Source organism: Ceratosolen solmsi, unplaced genomic scaffold, assembly GCF_000503995.2.
Source record: "Ceratosolen solmsi marchali unplaced genomic scaffold, CerSol_1.0 scaffold5, whole genome shotgun sequence".
NCBI classification, from domain to species: Eukaryota; Metazoa; Arthropoda; class Insecta; order Hymenoptera; family Agaonidae; genus Ceratosolen; species Ceratosolen solmsi.
This window is the reverse complement of record NW_011948454.1, coordinates 61,307-83,786: the sequence shown is the minus strand read 5'-3', so window position 1 is coordinate 83,786 and position 22,480 is coordinate 61,307. Positions and strand designations below refer to the sequence as shown.

Sequence of the window (22,480 nt, the reverse complement as noted above, 5' to 3'; positions counted from 1 at the left end):
AGAATACTATTTCTTTTTGTTCTATATTCATACTCGTTTTTAATACTCTCATGTCGCGCAAAATTTCATATTTTATACACAGCCTGTGCGTACAGTATCGTCAATCATTACACGGTTAATCTATGAACCTATAAATATTTTTCTGTTCCCAGGTTATTTATTTTTTTAATTCTCCTCAATTCATCGCTTCTTTTTTTGTTATTTCTGTATCAGTTTTTTGTTAATTTTTTATGCTGAAAATTTAAAAAAATACATATCTCAATCTGATTTGCTGTGCGCGCAATGTTTGTGAATTTATTTTATTTTTTTATTTTTAAACTCATATACAACACCCTTACTATTTAATGTGAAATCCGTTAAACAACGCACTTGCTTATTCTTTCAAATCTACTTGCAGCAAATTCTTATTCTGCGTCAACTTCCTTATCCTTATTAATATTATTATCATGTACCTGATGCACATTACGCAATAATAATAGTTAATAATTATAATAATAAATACTATCAATAATAATAAATATTTAAATACATGTATACAAAGTTAGTAATTAGATATGAGTTAGGTTTGACGGAATGAATCACGACAATTCTTACATGGTAATAAAAAATAAATTATTTAAATGTAACTTTGTGTTTCGCTTTTAATTTTATTTCTTTTTCTATTTATCTCTCTCATACTCTTCCTTTTAATAAAAAATAGAGTTCGTAATAATATTAATAATAATCTCAATGACAATAGCTTAATTAGTAATAATAATAATAATAATGCATAGTCAGAATCATCGTTCTAATAATTGATAGCCGTTTCAGTAATAAAATCTGCAATTTTTGTAAAATTATAATGCAACTTGATTATAAACAATATTTCCTTTTTACGATATAAATAATTTTAGTAATAATAGATACATCAAATAGTAATATGTTAATAATCATAATGATAATAATGGTTACAATGATATATCCGAATATATCATTAATTATTTACGCTATTAACTATTATAATTATTAAGTAATTGGTTTTTTTAGTTTAAATACCTCTTTTTATGTGTATCTGGTCTATATATTGTATCTATACACAATACGAAATAGCAAAGATTTTTTTCAAGAGGCCATGACTAGACATTCAATCATTATGTATAAGTATACACTTAAAATTTAATAACAAGATGGTGGGCGGCACCATGAAATGGCCAATGAAAATTTCAACGCTTTTAACCTAAACTACAATACTTTTCTTACTTTCAATAAAAATGTTATTTCTCAGGTATTGTTTTAAATTAATGGTTTCTTCCTTTATTTTGGCTAAATTACGTATCATTGCGAATTTTGATTTTAAATATTTTAAAAAAGATTATTATGGCTTCATACGATTTTCATTGTGATTTTTCGAATTTACGAAAGATATTGATTACGAAACAATTAAACGCGCCCACGTATCTCAACATACGGTCGAAAATTCCTAAATTTATAAGGTTTACAATAGGATTTTTTATTTATTATTAACATCAAATTATTACTTGACTTTATACTTATAATAATTTTCCCACAATATGTCTCATTTTTCATCATGCATTCGTTAAAGTATGATTGAACGATGGATGACTTTTTATCGGTCTGTATTTATTTTTTATTTTCAATATTCTTATAACAGGAAATCTTATGACAAAAACGGAAAATGTATTACTTAATATTTATATTTTCGTCTCGTTATGTTTCTCTTGAAATCAAGCAACGAGAAACAGTATCTTCTTATCAAATAAAAATTTTGTGCAACAACATGTGTGTGATATATAATAACGTTTAACAGTATCTTTCAATAAAACATGAAAATTAGAAAAAAGAATATCCTACCTTCTGCGACTCTTCTTTTTAGAGTAATCTATTTATTTTTAAGTTTTAGTCACATCCATGGACGGACCTCTTATTAATCATTCAATATCTTCCTTTCAAGAAAAATAATGTAACTTTATATATGTCGCGAAAATATTCCCACACGTCCGTAAATGTTACAATTATTTCATTCCTTCACGAGCAGGTTCAATTTCATTAGCCAACCTTCTGAAAATCAAGTCGAAGTTTATTCCACACCCTCTTTATATAGGTAAGCTTTTCAATTTAGCTTATGTGTCTTTTTCTGCAAAATTATAACTGCAGTATCGCGTTTGATTGACTGGGTGGAAAGCATTTGATTAAAACCATTCCAAATTTATTTTAATTTTAGTTTGATTTGTCAGTCTTGCCAGAAACTAAATAATTAAAATATGCAAGTAAGTATTCATCAAATACCCTCCTTGTATATTGAATAGAAGTCATGTTTTCTCTTTAATGCTCCATTTTTCTGTTTCGATCTTTAGCTTTATTTTATTTTCAGCTTCAAAGATTCAAATCCAACATTTGAATTTCCTTGAGTTGTAAGTTGATTTCGATTCGATGTCATTTGTTGTAATGCATTGTAACTATTCATTGTCGATAAAACTTGTGACTTTTTAGATATTTTTTTTTTGAAATGACAACTCTTTAATCATGATTAAATTAAAAATTGAGTTGCCCAGAATTAGTTTGAATTATATTTGTTCAAAACTTTATTTACGTTATATTTACTCGTGTTAGCTCAAGTAAAAATGTCGTTAGTTTTAGTATTATTTCTTTAGCATTTGTGCACATGAATGCGCAACCGTACTTAAAGAATTTATGTTTTTATAATTATTAGAATAACGAAAAAAATTATTCGCACTATAAGTGAAGAAGTTCTTATTCTTATCTTCATAATACTTAAAATATCCTTAACATCTTACAATTAATCACCTTAATCCTTAACCATCGAATTTGGCGTATTTTTCGCTCCTTTAATACATTAACTAAGCATGCAACAATATAATGTATGAAGTAATATTAATATTAATAATAATGAAAAATAGTGATTAACTATGCAAATTCTTCCTTTTCGAATTTTCATCTCTTATTTAATTTTCATTCGTTCATAAGTATAACATTATTTGGGCCCGGGAAGAATAGTATATATATTTTAGTTTTTTTAATTACTAACTGTATCGTTCACAATTTTTAAGAACACGAAATGTTCAGAAACTGTCTCATGTTATGATCCTTCTGCATTTAGCATGCATATAATGAAGTCTTAGTTAGAGAAAAAAATGTTGGGCGCTCGCTTTTTTTGCGCGCATTTTGCGAACGTACAAAAATATATGTTGTCTATCCGCTAAAGTCTAAAAATTTTATTTTTTTTGTTTTTTTTTTAGTTTTAATAACCAGTAATTAATCATCGAGCGCCACAGAAACTTTCTCCTCTTTTTTTCCTTAACTTTTCATCATTTTTAAAATATTTTTATGCACATTGTAACTTTTCCCCATGCTGTTATTTGTTTCTTAATTTGTTATTAATTAACAATAGCTTATTATTGTTTGTTAATCTTAAGATTCAGCTTACGAATAATGCATTGAGCTCATATCATTATATATAGACTAATTAAACGATGTCTTGGATAACGGTACATCATCTATGTTCTTGCGTGCTTCATTGTATTATAATTTATTGTTAAAACCGCCACGTCAACACACGACTAGCATCTTTATATCACGACTTTGTTACTTTTTGTAACGTTCCTTACACCATTTTATTATTTTCAATTAACAACTATCTTTTTTTTAAAGGTGCAAAGATGAACTGGGCGAGCCGATTCTCTTGATAAGCCGTCAACGTCTTCGTAAAAGCTTCATTCGGATTTTAACTTGATTAAAAATAAATTATGCACTCGGCTAGATCAAGGAAATTCGCTTTTTTTGTCCCCAAGCTTTAACAATTGATATGTGAAACACGAAGATTATTAGAATTCCGTCAAAGCGTTGATTTTAATTGCGAACGATAGACGCCGACGAGTGACTTGTCTGAATCACTTAATTTTTATCAAGGAGCATTATCTTATCGAGTATTATCTTATTGAAGATCTGTCAACTTTTCGAAATCTAGTGTAATTTATAATCTTGAGTCGCATGAAAAGACACATTGACAATTTGGGAATTACATAGTTCGGAATGCCTGCATATGAAATATTCAGAGGATTAAAATCGGCATTTATCCATTGAGTTAAATCTTACATAGACATTATTTTCCACATGTAATAAAAATAAATGCTTAATTAAATTTTGGTTTATTAGTCATCATATTTTTCATTCTTTTTTACTAATAATAAAAATCATGAAATCAAGAGCGAAATGGAAACTTTTCACTGTTCAAAATCGTACAACCCTTTTCATTATCCTTTTCTTTTTTTATAAAAATTAGTCGAATTTCGATCGAAAAATTTCGATTCTTTCTATTCGTTAAAATATTTAAATTTTTTTATAATGTATGCACTATCATATTTACGTATACTGATTGAAACAGTTTTTTGGTATGAATAAATTCAACGTAATTTCTGCTAAAATAATTCTATCACTGTTCAAACTTGTAAAAAGGTAATGCAATCAAGAAAACAGCTCGCACCAATTACTCTCGCTCCAACTTTCATTGCATATACATATGAAGAAAAGCATATTAATATTATAGTTATAAAATTCGCTAAATATGATTATTTTTTACGCTTACATAGAAAAAACACAGCTAATTATCGACCATTAAATAAACCGGAATGTATAGATATTCACTTTTATCCTTCATTCATAAAACAAAAGATTTTCCACTTTCTCATCGTTCGTTGCTCAAAATTGCGCAGATTACTGTTATACATCGATAAAATTGTGTTGCACCGAAATCTCCAAATCAGCATTGTATATTACTACTGTAGATGTGGAATGTTCGAGTTCTTTATGTACTTTGTACTCTTTGAACCTTATTTTATAGCAAAAAAATCAATTTTCATATCCTTAAAGGGTTCATCATTCTGACAATAAGATTCGGCAACTTTTAATACTCGCGTCGTTTTTTTCAAGCCTTAGGAAAACAAATGTTAGGGTTCAGATATTTACGGATGTATGGATAAATAAGGCAACTAGAGGATATAGACAAAAACACATAAGGCAGATGAAATAAAATAAAAACACAGTCGGTGGAATAATGTGAATTGAAAATATTATTAAAAAGCATTTTACAACAAAAAAATAACTAAAAAACAAACAAAAATACGCTTTACATTTAAATTAAGAACAATTGGGTTGTATCATTTAAAATAATAACATAACAAACCATACAAAAATGAGAGTAGTGTTTCGCGTTTATTTTCCCTTTATCGTATCGCGTATGCAATGATCTTCATACCTTTTTTTTCTTATTCAACACTTTTTGACTACCGTATATTCCTTTTTATTTCTTCATTTGGTTTCAATTCTCCTCGAAACTTGCTTTCTACTCATGTACGTTACACAACATGCACATTCAACCAAATATATATGTAAAAAATTGCAAATTTACGAGGATTTCGAGGAAATTATCAGCAGTTCATAACGAAAAACCCAGGAAATGTATATATATAATTCTAATATAATCGGTGCGTGCACGGACGGATGTGAAGAAAAGTCAAATTCATACACCATATACTTTGGTGACCGCATTTTCAGCAACAATGGAATGAATTATTATAAATTTGCTCTAAAATTAAAGAACAAAATTGCAACGCGATACCGGAAAATCCGTCGTGTATTTAATTTGTTGCTGCGTATTTGAAATTGAGATTTATTGTACACAAAAATTCACAACGAATAAAAAACAACATTTTCCTATCAGCGGATACTGTTCGGTTAGATACTTAATAATAATTAAGTTAATATTTTTTTCAAATTTGTCTCACGTTACATTGTCACAATGTGACAAAATTTTTATTCTGTATCCGTTACAATATATTCCACGTCGTTCAACTTTTTTGTAAAAAACACAAACGTAATAATTAATAGTAAAAAAAAGAAGATAATCAGTTCTTTGAAATGCATTTGACTTATCTATTCCTGCATAAAAAATAAAGATTAAGAAAGGATTCGAACATCCACATTATTTATACAATATCGCGTTCTTTTTCATTCTGAAATTCAATGGAGGGAATCAATGAAAGAAGTGGGTAAACTGAGATCCTGATAATTTATAATACTATCAATTGTTAAGTTGTTGATTTTTTAGAGTGGCAAATACTGAACTTCAGTCGATTCTTTAAAATAACACATCCGGCTAGATGCAAAAATATTGTATAAGACATAAATTGCTCATTATATAAAATATAAGGATAAAATGAATAAGTGTATGGTATCACGATAAGTTAGATAAAATAAATAAGTACATATATGCATTCGACAAATTCACAATGCTACTAAGAAACTTTACTTTGAAAAAAAAAATCAAAATACATTACTTGCAATGCCATAGAAAATGTAAATACATTAATTTGAGAATAAAGTGAATATATACGTTTCGTTAATTTTATTTCTTATCATTTGAAAATAGTCAAAATGTCTTTAAAATATGTGCTTCAAAACAGTTTTAATGAGCTTGTATTGTAGAAGTTAGAAACTATTTTTAATTCAAAATATTGACAAACTGATTGCTATTAGACAATTGTTAGGTTCTTGCATTTCATATTCTTTCAACAAAATTTGTGACCTGATTAAACGTTAAAAATTTTCAAGATTATTTTAAGAAAACATGTTAAAAACTTTACAGATCACTCATTCGCTGATCAAACCTATCGAAGATAAATTGAGCTAAGATAAAACTCACGCTACAAAGTTTCAGTAAACTATTGAAAAATGTATGGAAAATGAAGAACCTCCCAGATTTGCCACTTCTTTCGTATGTTAAAACAGTAGTACTTTCTGCTTTCTATATCGTTATTCTAATTGAAATTAAATTAAATATAACGTACGAAAAAGCACTGAAGCTATATGAAATACGGAAATATCGCACGAGACAATGTAAAGAATGTGCGAAAAATTGGATAGCTATTAATAAGTATTAATGATTAATGAATAATAATAATGATAATAATAATAATAAAAAAAGGCGACATGAAACCGCTTAATAAAAAAACATGCATGAAATCGACGCGTGATACAGCCCAGCGAAAATAACGCGCGACTCATCCAACAGTAATAACAGTAATAATAATAATAATAATAATAATAATAATAATAATAATAGCAGTAGCAGTAGCAGTAGCAGTAGCAGTAGTAGTAGTAGTAGTAGTAGTAGTAGTAGTAGTAGTAGTAGTAGTAGTAGTAGTAGTAGTAGTAGTAGTAGTAGTAGTAGTAGTAGTAGTAGTAGTAGTAGTAGTAGTAGTAGTAGTAGTAGTAGTAGTAGTAGTAGTAGTAGTAGTAGTAAAATTTTGATTATCTAAAGATCCACTTTTATCGATTTGCAAGGACAGCTTTAAGTTTCACTATCATTTTATTGTTTTATTGAGTACATAATAGTTTCACAAATACAAATTGGCAAACATTAACTGATAAGAAAGAAAATAGAATTAAAATCATAAAATGAAACAAAAAAGAAAAACCAAGTTAACAGACAAAAATAAAGAGATATAGGAAGAAAATATAAACTCTTAAATGAATGCTATACAATTCATTACTTACTAATAGAATACAGCACTACAAAAAAGAAATAAAAAATTTAATAATACCAAAAATAATAATATTCATGATAAGAATAGCTAAGATGCGACATGATACTTCTAATATTAATAATAATTATATATAATAATAATGTTTATGAGAATAATAACGACGATGATGATGATAAAGTAAAAACACAACGGATGTACAGAAAAAAAAATCATACAGAAAATGAACTTAGGTGATCTCACTTTGTAAGAAAGTCACGCGATTCGAGTAATCGCTTATTTCTTATTAATTAGAATTACAATTTAAAAAAGGTATAACGAAAACACGACGTTTGTATACTCATGTAATTGTTTCTTCTGTTTCTTTTATAATTGTTTAAATATTAAGACATTATTTAACTCACTTTAATTAATAGTAAAATATTAAAGAATGATCAGAGGAAAGAAATTATTGTGTGTATTCTTAATTATTTAAAGATTAAGACATTATTTAATACATTTTAATTAATATTAAAATAATAATAAAAGAACGTACAGAGGAAACAAAGGCCCAAAGAGTTTCAAAAACATCGAATGGGCATGTAATACTGAAGGGGAACTCAACTTCATTCCCTACTTCCTTTCTCATCCATCTTATATTTACTTGCATTATAACGAAAAACAATTGTCACGTCTTGTTCTTTTATCATAAAATAATTGAAGCATGTGTCAGAACCTTTTATTATTTATTTGTTCAGAAAGGTTAACACTGGTAATCATTGCTTTTACTACTATAAGTTTCATACGATTGTCATCAAGCATGAGAAGAAATTTGCTCCATTTTATAAAAATATATTAAAACTTGTTCGAGTTATGATCGATTCCGCAATAAAAACAAAGTTAATTTATGTAATACTATTCTTACGCTGTAACGTTGAAACGCCTCAAATAATTCCATAACTAATATAACAATTTTTTGTACAAATTATAAATAAGATTCTTAGTCGACAACCGGCGATATCAAAATTAAAAAAAAAATGAATAGATACAGAGGGATGAAAAAGAAAAAACAAATTATTTGCAACCATGCATTGAGGCATTGCGGTAAAAAATCTAGTAATAAAAATACAGCATAGCAGCATATTGAAGACATTAAATGGAAAAAATGCCTATTTTTCAAACAGTATTATTTTCTTGCTAAATTTGAAATTATAACTTATTAATTGCTAGATTTACCATTGCTAGGTTTTTTTTGTTTATTTGATTTATGCATTCCCATAAAAAAATAACGGAAAAACACATTTGCATATAACCATTAAACTAGAGGAATTTGACACATGTTCGCACATCTTTCTCTGTTTCACGCACATTAATTGGCGATCGTCAATTATGACAAAATAACAAAATACAATCTAACCAATAAACACGACAATACACAAAAAGCTCTAATTGGGTCGTAAAATAAAAAATAATAGTAATTGTAATAAAAATATAATATAATGAAAAATAATATTAAAAAATATGAATAGTTCTGGTGTGAGTGATCATAATTACATGGGCTCGATAATTAACGACGATTATTACAAATGCAAATGTGTGCAATGAAGAGCTACGTATGAGGGGAAAATCTCTTTCCATTTAAATTTAAATGGACCGTTTAAATTACCGTTTCATCACTGCGTCACTTCGCTCAATTTTTTTCTTTCTGTTGCCGGAAAATTACTTATAAATTTTCGTGATTTATGTTAATATTTAAGGTAAAATAATTAGAAATAAAATTATATTAAATATCAACAAAATCAATGTTCAAATAATTATTAAAGTTGATATCTCTCTCTCTCTCTCTCTGTTTCTGTCTCTTGTTCGCTTGTATATCATCGTAATTTTGCATATCATGTTCATTATTTCTTTTGATAATTGGTTACGCCTCGAGTATGTAGTCAAGTTGTCAATAGAACATAGAAAAACATACAAAATATAAAAAAAACCTTTACATATAAAGAAGAGATATTACACGCGAGAATGATTTTTTTTTTTGTTCAAATTTAGTGGAGTTAAATGATCCAGTAAGAGATAAAAATGGGAACATATGAAATAAGGGATGGAATGAAGGTAAAGTGACTAGTGGTGGCGAGTTCTACAACTAAACAACAACAACAGTATTTTCAGTTTATAACAATATTAACAAGTAAGTTTTGTCGCGCGTTTATTTCATCTTCAATTCTTTTTGATCTCTTATTTTCCATTCCTTTCTAATTCTCACAAAAGATCACTTTTCTCTCCCTCTCTCTTTCTCATTTTGCTTTCTTGCATATTAAAAACAAAGAATATCGTATAAATTTCAAAATTTAGATTTTTTAAAAAAATTTTACTCTTATAATTCTCATCTATATATTTGTTTTTTCATTAAATTTAATTTAATAATATACTTATATCGCTTGGTGTGTTCATCTTATTTTATTTAATTTATATATCTCTAAACAATTATCGATGTAAAAATCTATCTCCTCTCTTTCTCTCTCTCTCTTTCTCTCTCTCGCGCGCGCTTTCTGTCTTCCTTTGTCTCCTCCTTTTCCACCCGCCTATTCTTTCTCCAAATATAGCATAATTAAAAATCTAAAATTCTAGTATACGAAGTAACAATGTGCTCTTTTGTAATATCCATTTAAATCACTTATGAAGTGCCTCCTATCTTTTACCTAGCAATTGTTACAAGATTTTCTTCGCGTGCTTAGATAAATAGAAAAAAGTAGTAAGAGAGCGAGAGAGCGAGAGAGTGAGAGAGGAGAGGGAGGGGGAGAGAGCGAGAGAGAAAAGTGATAAAGGAGAGAGGAAGTCAGTAAGGCAAAGAGAGAAACGTTCTCTTATTTAGTTATAAGGAAAGTCAAAGACTACAAGAAAGAAAATAAACACTAAAGGATGAAATAAAAAGTGACTGAAAAATGAGAAAAGGCTGTAAAATGAAAATACGACAAACAGAAGGAAAAGGGAGCCGAAGTAGACATTATCGCAGAGAAACGAGAGGTCACAGCTTACGATAGACACACATTTGTGTTGCTAGAAAGTCCCTCGACGAAGTGCCGAGTTGGTCCAGTACAAAAGGGCGCACATAGGAACACGTCAATACTGGCGCTGGATACGACTCTATATGCCGATAGGAGGAACTTGCACGTAGCGGTAAATATAAAGTCGATAATCCTTGCTCGCAAGCACGACGCTTCCGTCGTCCATAAGTGCTACGTCAAAACACTGAGCATGCTTAACCTTGGATTCGAGAGCTGAGACCAGCTGCCCGTCCTGCGTAAAGATCGTAAGATTGAAATTATTATGGTTATCAGCAATTAAAATTTCGCCTGCGGCGTTTATACCAACGCCAATCGGATAATTAGTAATTCCTTCTCCGCCGATCTGTCGGAGATAAGATCCCTCATAGTTGAAGACTTTAACACAATGGGCGCGATTATCGCTTATAAATATTTCTTGTTTGTCATTGACGACAACTCCGTTGGGGAATTCTAGGTGCTTTGAGCAGCCAAACTTTTGAAGAACATTTCCTGCCTGATCGAAGATGATGACCCTCATGACCTTGCATTCGACGACAACAATGCGACCCTTGGAGTCGACGGTAACGCCTCGCGGATGCTGCAAAATATTGGCACCGAACTTGCGCACAAACTGTCCATATTGGTTGTAGATTTGAATCTGATGTGTGGGCGAACGTTCGGTGACGATTATATCCCCCGAAGTACGCACGACTGCAACACGATTCGGATAAAGTAATTGACCGTCTCGTTTTCCGCACTCTCCGAATTGAAATTTGAAGCGGCCTTCCTTATCAAATATCTGAATACGATGATTATTGGTATCTGCGACGATGATGTCATTCTGCGCGTTAACCGCAACCCCGGAAGGTTCCGTAAACTGACCCTCGAGCACTCCGAATTCGCCGAATTTGCAGTGATAAATCATTTTCTGACGCTTAATTTGAGACTTAAGTGGAAAAATAGCCGCAGCAGGCATAAGTTTGGAAGTAAGCTCGAGAACCGAATCGGCTGGAGCGGCTTGTGTAGCCGCGACCGCTCCTGGCATGGGAAAATGATCATTACCGGTGACAGCAACAGGATAAACTTCAGAACCGCCGTTGCTCCACTTTTCGTACGGATTGCTCATACCATTGAGATTAAGCTCGCTAATACTCGTAGAGAATGGTCCGAGACTGTTAGCTGAGGAAAAGCGTTTAGAGATCAGGCTGCTACTGCTTTCAAAGGGTGAAGGTGAACTACTAGGACAGTTGGAACCGGTTGAGGAAACGAGACCATTGCTGTAGGGCCGATCGAGAAGAAGACCACCTAGAGATCCGGCACTACCAGGGCCGCTACTAGTACCGCTGCTACTGCCACCACTTCCGGGTCCACAATTGGTACCGACATTGGCAGCAGAACCTCCAGAGCCAGCCCCACCGCCGACAGCCGTAGGTCGCGCAATGGGTGGTTGTTTGCTCGGACCAGCATTGCTATCGCTACTGCTGCGTACATATCCAAAGGTATTGCGTACACCCACTTGAATTGCTTGATAATTGCTAACAAACTCAAGGTCAGCAGCTTGACTACCAAGATCGGAGCTGTAGCTGAGCATAAGTTGGAGCTTTGAGTCAAGAAGCTTTTTTACCATTAGCACTTCTGTGACAGTCGTGTACTTGGTCAATCGTTCAACGAATTCGCAAGTCTGCTGAATTCTGTCTGCTAGTTCATTTGCTTTTTGCGTGAGCACGCCCCAAGATATTTGTTTAGCTGAAAATATAGACTCAAGTTCTTTAAGAAGCTCTTGTTTACGTTCCTCTAGCATTGATCGATAAAATTGGAAAGTATCGTTGATTTCATTTTGGGCCTTATGATACTGGACCTGAAGTCGTGCAGCTCCGTGATCTGCAGCTTTAACAGCAGTACGTATTTCCGTGGCCTTGGCTCGGCAATCTTGGACGGCGCGTGCCAAGGCTTCAATCTGTTGAGGTCCAGCTTCTGAGATATGGGCACAATCGTGATGAGGGCTGGGATGCTCGGTTAGAGAGCACTCTTTGCACGCAGGCACGCTACAAGTGCGACAATAATACTTGATAAGCTCACTTTTGTGTCGAGGGCAGAAAAGAGCTTTCTCAGCGCCACTAGCACCTCCATTAACGAGAAGCGGACTTCCAGAACCAAGGCTTGGATTCGTGGTGGCAGTTCCAGAAATTTGACCGGTGCTGGACTTAGACTCACCGAGGCCATTGCTCGGGGTAGGATCGCCAAGCTTGGCCTCACCAAGATTGAGGACCCGATGGCCCTCAAAACAATGCATAAACTGATGAGCCATTACGCAGTTAGGGCAGAGGAAGTTGGCGCAATCGAAGCAACGCGCTACGGCGTCGGACTCTGTGGACTTGCAGCCCGTACAACGGACACCACCAGTGGCCGTAGTCAGCGTTTGACTGTTATGACTGGACTGTTGTTGTTGTTGTTGAAGTTGCTGCTGTTGTTGCTGCTGCTGTTGCTGCTGCTGATGATGCTGTTGTTGGCCACTCGAAGCGGTGATAACGGGGCCGATCGAACTGTTAGAGGCACTGCTACCGCTGGCACCGAGACGGCAATGCGTACAGGGCGCGTCGTCGGACTTGACAAGAGGAGTGTCAAGACACGAATCACAGCTATCAACGTCGCAGATGGCTGAATCGCTTGCCGGCGGTGAGCTACCGCTCACTGTCAATGGGGAAAGCGAGCCCAAAGAGCCGAGAGAATTCGCGCGCGATTCCAGCGACGGTGTCGGCGAGGCCATCTTCAGTCAACCGGCATACCTGTGAACACAAAGAGGTAAGCTCAGTATGACGTGCAAGCAGGGTGGATATGGCGAAGATTAAGTTTAGCTGTAACCAAACATTTTAATTAAACATTTTAATTAACTCTTGACTTATAAGTTAATTTATTAATTATATATTGTGCTAAATACATGTTACAGTAACAAGTAATACAATAAAAATAGGCTGATATATACTTTTAATCTATCTCTTATTTATTAATATTTTTATCTGTTATTTCTCAAACTTTGTGTGTACGAAAGTATGAGATTTTTTCGTTATTAACGTTTTTATTGAATAATATTGTTCCTTTCCTTTATAAAATAACCAATGCTGTAAAAGTAATCAAAATGAAACTGTAAGATTCTTGCTGAAATGGAAATGTAATCATACCTGATAAATTATCAAAATGTTTATCAAAATATATTTCAAAACGTATAATCTTGAGATGTTCATACGATACTTACAAATAAAATAAAACTTAGAATATATTGTTCATCACAAAAATAACCAGAACATCACTTTCTTTGTACCTATCCCTTGCACTATTACGCGTTTAAATAATATTGGAGTTTATAAGTAGGCTACGTAAATGTACACACAATGTAATTGATAGTGATAAATAGAATGTATATAATAATTTCATAGTGTATAAGTGTAGGCAATTATAGCAAAGAAAATAGTGTTTGATGTGGAATTCCCACGTTTGCACAATTTTTATAAATTCCTCTTTTTATATATGTGTATATTTATCTTTTAACTGCTCGTGTAATTTCTTTGGTAAAATTTTTCAATTATGTAATACAAATTTTTTGAAGTGTAATAATAAAAATAAGAGATATAATTTATTAATTTCATTCTAATTAATATAAATCATTGCACAATAAATTTACTTAAACCTTTATACGTCATGTATGACTATTGAACATTTCTAGCTATAAAGAAGTTACTCCAACCGTCATTTTTGCTTACGAAGTTCAAAATAAAAACAAGCCACAAAATTAAAAACTTCATCCTTTTGCACTCATTATTTTTCCACTAGCTTTATTTTCAAAGTATATGAGCACATGAAAATATCACTTCGATAATTCGGCAAATGTTCAAATTTATACATATTCCTTCTAACGCATATAACTAACCAATAGATTTTGATTTGTCTGACTACTAGCTCTTGTTTTCGTTTTCCCTTTATCTAAGAAAATTTAAATATTACACTCGTACTACACTTGGATTGTGTTATACTTAACAGAAAATTATTTGGTTATTAATGCTCCAACTTCATACTTTCATTTTGCATTTCAATTCTCTTTTATAAGTCTTGATCACTTTTTATTAATAATAATAATACTAGATCGTGAATCCCTTTTATATAAAACAACAATTAAAATATATATTATATTACTTTATACTACTGTATAATGTAATTTATGTTTACAATTAATACATTACACTCAATTAACATTCGTAATTTGAAAATAAATTATAATATAAATAACTACCTATATTATTATATTGTTAGGTTAAAATTTGATGATTAATTTAATTCGTAAATAATTCATACTAAATCTGTTCATCTAACATTTAATTAGTCATTCAAGAGAAATTTTTATTTATAGCATTTAATTGAAATAAAAATATTTATTTTATTGTTCTTTTCTAATATTAATAATATTTTAAATGAATTATTTCATAATTTTTTTGTTAAATTTTTTACTGTAGTATTTTAAACTTTAAACTTTGTTAACTAATGTTAAGCTTTAGTACATTAATTCTTATATAAATATTCTTTTATTATTAGGTCTGCTTTCGTTATATCATTTTTCTTTTTAACAACCAATAATGAATACGTAAATATGAAAAATATGTCTAATAATTGAATTAATTTCAATTGTATATGTATATATTTTTAAAATAAGAATTGAAGTATAATTTATGTTTAGTTGCAAATACATTTACAATTTTTTAAAGCTAATTTATTATAATATAAAATAAATTTGAAGTTCTTTATTATTTAATTAATATTTTTATTTACAAAATTCTTGCAAGTTGTTCATTAAAAAATCTTCTAATATTTACTAATCAAAAACTGCGCTTTTTAAATATCTAAAAATGCAATTTCTATGGTAACAAAATATAAACAAAATTCTTATCATAATGCAAAATTATTCCAAATTAAATATGTGCAATCAAAATATTAATATGCTAATTTTAATAAATAAAATATAAAACAATGAATAGAAAATTAACTTTGCCTCGAACATAATGGAACTTAATACTAGGTAAAATATTTAACATTTTTCTTTTAGTTGACTGTTCCCTTTCTCTGTCTCTACATCTTGTTTTATTCTTGTCTCCCCTTTCCTTATACTGATATCTATAGTTTTTCAAATGCGATATTTATTGTATAGTGATAATATTTCAACTCTTGGTGTTCATACTATACGTAAAACAGTCATTTTTGACAGTTATTCTGATTCAATCTTTTTTTTCTTTTTGAGTGTTATTTTTTTTCACTGGTATACATCTATATGATCGATTTCTCGCTTTGAAGACAATTTTAGTTTGAGCGTGAAGTAGTTGGGAGCATTTAACCTTGAAGTTTCTGTACTATAACTTGAAGCTATTAAGTAATGTTAATGCTCTCGGCGCACTTCAAATTCAAACGTATTTAAATACATGTAAGGATATATTTTATTAATTTATATATTTTTTCTTCTTTTCATTGAATGTTCATGATCTGACTCAATGAATTACATTTATAATTTTTTATCCTATTAATATTTCATAAATTCATTTAATCTTTTCTAAAATATATTCAACTATTCTAATATAGTTGAATTATTATTGACAAAACTTATTCAAAATTGGAGAATTACATTGCGATTATATAAAGATAGATATTTTTTCTTATAAACCGCATATAACTTTGTACACAAAAACTCAAATGCTAGGGAAGTTCGTTCATAAAATAAAAATTTAAACTGATAAACTCGATTAAAAAAAAAAAAGAAAAAGCGAAGTATGAAGGAGCAGCGAACTCTTAATCTTCAGAAATGATCTTAAACATATCAATTGTAAATTCTTTGTATTCTTTGTATTGAACTTATATTATTATATCATATAACCAGATTATTCATATTTTTATAAAAAAATTTCACTAGCATGATATAATTAGTATAACGCTATCATTTATTTGCAGACTTTAATCTACTCTTTGCTTGATGGTATTGGATTTTGATTATTTCAATATAAATTATGTAAATCTGACATGATATAGTTTTTTATTATAATAAATACTTTATCGTAAATTCGATAAACACTTACTTGGTTTTAAAAATTTTAATTTCTTTTATATAAATAATTAGTTCTAAATATAGGGATATTTCATTATTTTTCTAGTGCCATAAAGACAGTCAATAGTCAAATAGCATAAATGAATAAACTAAAAATTATATACAGATTATCCAATTGAATTGTTATGAGGCAATACAAGATGTTACAACGAATGAATTATAAATATTTTCAGTAAATACCAGCATTTTTTTACAATTTTTGAACGTTCATATAATTTTAATCTTTTAGTTGAAAAATAAAACTTGAATTAATTGTCTATTTTATAAAGAATAATCCAACAAGTTTTCTAACTCATCAATGAAATATACTATCCCCCGCATGTTTTTATATTAATGATTACAAATAATAGCATTCTGTTATTCTCAATAATTAGAATTTTAAAATTATTTTTTTTTAATTATTCTCAATTATTTTAAAATCATTAAATTACGATTTTATAATTGTGCAAGAAAAGAAGAATATGCAGCATTCACTCATATGGCGAAACAATGAGTGTCATTACTGCGGAGAAATAAATGAGACAGAAGAAAGGAACGAAGAAAGACAAACACAAGAATCATCCTGGAGATTTACGTAGAACTTCGTGCAGGAATTTCGATTGCGAATCAGCGATAAGGAAGGTTAATGCTCCTCCGGAAAGAATTTCGTTCTTTAACCTCACTTTTTTTTTACCTACAGCCGAATCTCTATTTCAGTTTTCTATCCTTTCTGTATAAACTCGATAGAATTATTCAGTTCCGTACTGTGCAGTTGACATAATTTGTTTAACAAAAATAATTCTATCCCATTATTATTCCTTTCATAAGCAGGATAAACTTCATCAATATTTATAAAAGTCGATGAGAAAATGACTAATTATCTACGTTTCACTTTCTGTTTTTTTTACTGCATTCTTGATCAAATAAATAGATACGCTTAAAAATTTTACTTTAATATATCTTTATACAGCAAAAACTTTTCGTAAACCAAATTTTAGGCTTTCTATTGAAGAATATAATTTAAATCACAAATCACTTAAGGAAATATAATGAATCAAAATTTTATTTAATATAGGATTAATAATACAAAATTTCAAATCATCAATAGAACTACTGATATAAACTTCAATGATTTTTTAAAATTCGTAAAATAGATGTTATTGATGACATCTTGAAAATGAACTTTTTTTAATGTCTTTGAATTGATATTAAATTGTTTATTTGGTAACAAAAGAAAAGTCAAATCACGTACGTACCTCTTGAATTAAAAAAAAAAACAAATTAACCAAAAACTTTATATGTATTAGTATTAAAACTTTTTAAATAGATATTTAGATCGATTCAAACACATTTAGGGTAAAACAAGAATAAAAACGATCGCATGTAACACTTCAAGAAATTTGTAAAATAATCTTTTGTTATACAAATCAATGCTATGAATTTTCAAAAGATGCCTTCGACATTATTTTATTAGAACACCGTTGTTTTTAAGCAGGAATTTAATGACTTTTTTGTATTTTGAAATAAATGAAGTTACTCGAATATTTAATAATATATTACTACTTTTTACATCCTCTCTATACGTTAATGCTAGATATAAAAGTGCTCTTATATTTTTATTATTTTTTTGGTTACATGGAGTATAAAATGAATTTTTTTCTGTTAAAAATGTCTATCTAAAAATAATCTTAAAATAATAGGTAAATTTTACATAGTTGATAGATATAACAGTTTAATAAAAATATATAATGTTAAATGTTATAAGATTATTGCAATCTTATAAATAAATTATGGAAAATAAAAAAATTTTTAATACTGGAAATTATTGATCTTAATTTTACTACATTACTGAACTACAATTTTATTTATTAACTTCAATTTCAATTATTTTTATATCTACTTTCGAAAAGTGTACATCGTGGAAATAATGCGGCGTGTAAAATGAAATAGCAAGAAAAATGAAACTTAATATCTATCAGAGCTTTTAGTAAAACAAAAAGTCGGGAGAAAACTATTTTAGTTTTTGATATAATATTGCGCAATTCTTTCAAATTCCATGTACATAATCAATTTAATTTTACTCTGTTGCTGTTTCATACGTCTTTTATTTGCTAATATTTATGTTAAACGACGTGTGAGACTCTTTTCTCTTTATTTTTTTTTGTTCTAGTAAGATTTATCATATTATTGAAATAATTAAACGTCAATGAATGGTACTATGTCATGTTCAATGTTTGTTCCAAACGACATTTAAAAAAAATTTTTTAAAAACAAAAAATATTGTATAATTTAAATGAAAATCACAGTTCGCATTTCGATGCATTCTCGTATACTAATACAATGACTACATCTGTAGGGTAAAAAAATCATTTCAATTTGATTCGTGCAATAATTTATAAAATGTTTGAATACTCGTTACAAGTTCTAAAATAAAAACTTGCAAATACACTATAAATTCTTGATTATTAAATTATATTTAGACGAATTTCAAAAATAATAATTTTATAATAATAAATTTTAATCCGAAATAGATTTGTTACGTAAAATTCATACAATGCACAACTATGACACAGAACGTATGTTTATCGCTCAATAATGTAAATTCATGAGAATAAATAGCAATGTATAAGGGAATTGATACATCGAGTACAAAGACAAAACTAGAAAATACGATGCATCTTATTTCCAATGTAAATCAACAAAAATTTAAGACGGGAAAATGACTGAATGTTCGGTTTGCGAAAGTAAAATAATGAATGCTTTCTATATAGTTATATAGGCAAGACACGACGAATAAATGAAATTCGTCTTTTGAAGAGGCAGACGCCGGCTGCACACATAACGGACATATGCGCGCAAATGCTTAGTCGAGAAGTGTATATCGGTGATCAGGAATATTGTGTATGTGAGGGGTGCATGCACCCCTCACGTAATCGATGCGCGTCGCGTCAGCAACGCGTTTTCTCCCTTCCTCACTACACAAACCACACTCACACTCATGCACATGGGTTTGTGCATGCATGCATACATAAACACACACCGTTTCGTTCTTTGAACCTCCGTTCACCACTGCACGTCGATCGATTCCTATCCACAGAACATAACCTCCAAGGCCGGCCGGAAATCTCACCTCCAAAGCTGAAAGCACGTTTTTAAAGATGCCGGCGATGAACGCCAATTCGTGAGCACTGAATCGACATGTACTGGATGCACCACTTCTTGGCTAGCATCTGCACACAAAACTCGCGACGATGACGATGCTGCGTACTTATAAACCGTGGCAACGCGCGCGCGTGGGTAGAGAGCGACGCTATTCCCGAATCGAATGAAAGAGGCCGCACGCGCCGTACAATACGAAACTGCAGAGCACAAGAAGATCTTACGAAGCCTTCACCCCGCGTGTGTAGACTGGCAGCAGCACTTCTCTCCCCAGTTCCCAGTCCCCTACCTCAAAAACTTCCAACGATAGACTCGCTCTTTCTCATTCTCTTCTTCTCTCTTTCTTCTCGTTCTCCCGCTCTTCTCGTCATCCCTGTCTGTGTTGATTCCCTTTTTTCCCCACCCGTGGCGGTTTCAAACAACTGTCGGGCTCTTAGGCTATCGAAGTTGGAGGGGGTTGAGAGAGAAAGACGCAGCGTCGAGAGCTCAAACGCAGTTCGTTCGCACGAGCGACCTTGGATGCCGGAGAAAAAGAGAGCATGAGAGAGGGAGAGGGCCTCGAAGGTTCGACTGAGCGCAGCGCCAGTAGAGCCATATCCATGTATTAGATACACTGCTGTGAGAATTTGCGATGTCCAGAGTATTACGCTATTTGAATGAGACGGTCATTTCATTTCTCCCTCCCTTTCCCCCCTCTCTCTTTCTCGCACAATCCTTTTCTATATATCTCTCCTTCTTTCTCCCAAACTTTCTTTTATACTGTTGTGATGACAAGCAAAGAAATGAGAAAGCCTGAAAATCCAAGGAAATTTTTGATCTGAAAAATTTCGTTCTCGAAAAGTGAGCAATATTACTTTTTCGATAAATTATAATAAAAAAATTTTGAAAGCGGTAAATTTGAATATATTAATAGAAAAATGTTACATTTCTTATTTCGGTTTGATTTTTAAATAAATAAATACACTGTTATAACTAAATTGTGTATTATTATGTTGAGAACTGTTACTCTGATTCAATGGCAGATTAATTTTAAAATAACTATTATATATTGATAATGCAACATTTTATTATACAATTAACAGATTCAAATGAAATATACCGTAATATGAAACACTTCAATTTGAAAAAAATTGTTTTAAACATTTTAATGTACTTAAATAGAAATTTAAAAAATTTCTTTTTTTTAAAGAACGTATATTTTGATTATTGCTAAACAATATAATTAGTAAAAATTAATTCATTATATGTAATAAATATGTGGCAAAATACCATTTCGTACAAGAATCCATGTTATCCTATCATGAAATATTCATTACTAATTATAGAAAATTAGCTAATGCAAAACAACGTAGTGTAGTAAGTAATCTTATTAACTACGGTAAATTTTATGCCATTGTTTATACAAGCATTGGACACTTTGTAAAAGTTGAATTCGTATATATAAATTATAAATATATATCATTTATACTTATTATTGTAAACATTTTGTAGTTAAATGTCATTAGTAAAATATTTACAAAAATAATGATATAATAACATAATTCTTCAAGATCTAAACTTGTGTAATAAAAAGTAGTTTTTTAATGATCAATTCTTTATTTTAGTATAATTACGAGTGTCACATTAACTATATATGCATATATATATATATATATATATATATATATATATATATATATATATATACTATCGTGGGTATCAATGTACTAAAATTAAAAATTTCTAATTAATGTCGCAAATTTTTCCCCGTAGTATAATTTTTTTCTCTCTTATACGCTATTTCACCGAAGACCTTGAAAGTATAGCCTAGCTCTAGCCTAACCTCTGGTCGTACGTTACCGACCAACAGCAGCAATAGCCCTCAGGGGACAGAAGGAGCTAAGTAAGTGGGGGAAGAGTCGAAACGATGGGCCGAAAAGTGCCAGACGGCGTAAGGCGTAAGGGTGATAGGGAGGGGGGTCAATGTTCGGGGTTCTTATTTGAAGGTGGGTGTACGTTAACACGTCTAAAGTTTCAACCGTGACTGATACTTTTGGTTATCCAGCTGCAACCCATAAACTTTTGCCAGCATTAAAAATAAATGTTAACGTTATTAAGAACTCTAAAACTACTTGCAAAGACTCGTTGCTTTCTAACGTATTTTACATTCCACTATTTTCTAAGAATCCTTCAATTTATAATTTATACTTTGCTATATGTTTCGGTATTAATTAATAAGAAAGCAACGAGTTATTTCTTATAATTCTTTATTAGAAACAATATATCTTTATTATATACAAATCTTTTACGATATGAATTATTCTATTCATCAAAAAATAATTTCATTAGTAAATAAATTATATTAGCATAATATACTTAAAATTGAATCGAATTGTAAATTAATATATGCATATACAAATTCCTAAGAAAATATATATTTAGCATAGTACGTATAAAAAGTAATAATTTCATATTAGTAACAAAAATGTTATACAAATTTAGAGAATTTCTAAATTTACCGTAAATCAGTGATAAATAAAATGAAAAACTACAAGTTGTAATAAAGCATTATTATACCATACCGATATTAGAATTAAACTAGATCAAATAGAAATTTTAACTTTACTGCATTGCTTTCGATT

General features: G+C 30.3%; 1 protein-coding gene across 2 annotated transcripts; it reads right to left on the bottom strand.

Annotated features, from left to right (window-relative positions):
* Positions 1–10,501: 10,501 nt before the first annotated feature.
* On the bottom strand, positions 10,502–20,269 carry brat (tripartite motif-containing protein brain tumor). 2 transcript variants are annotated; one of them, XM_011505245.1, is made up of 2 exons: positions 19,831–20,269; positions 10,502–13,368 (listed from the first exon to the last, which is right to left on the bottom strand). In XM_011505245.1, exon 2 carries the CDS (start codon positions 13,347–13,349, stop codon positions 10,683–10,685), a length of 2,667 nt encoding a protein of 888 aa, XP_011503547.1. In that variant the 5' UTR covers positions 13,350–13,368; positions 19,831–20,269; the 3' UTR covers positions 10,502–10,682. The 2 variants fall into 2 exon arrangements, with proteins under 2 accessions (XP_011503547.1, XP_011503546.1); XM_011505244.1 differs by lacking the exon at positions 19,831–20,269 and adding an exon at positions 19,741–19,819.
* Positions 20,270–22,480: the final 2,211 nt, after the last annotated feature.

Coding starts and splice junctions, on each gene's coding strand:
- brat (XM_011505245.1), bottom strand. CDS start 13,349: ATGGCCTCGCCGACACCGTCGCTGGAATCGCGCGCGAATTCTCTCGGC.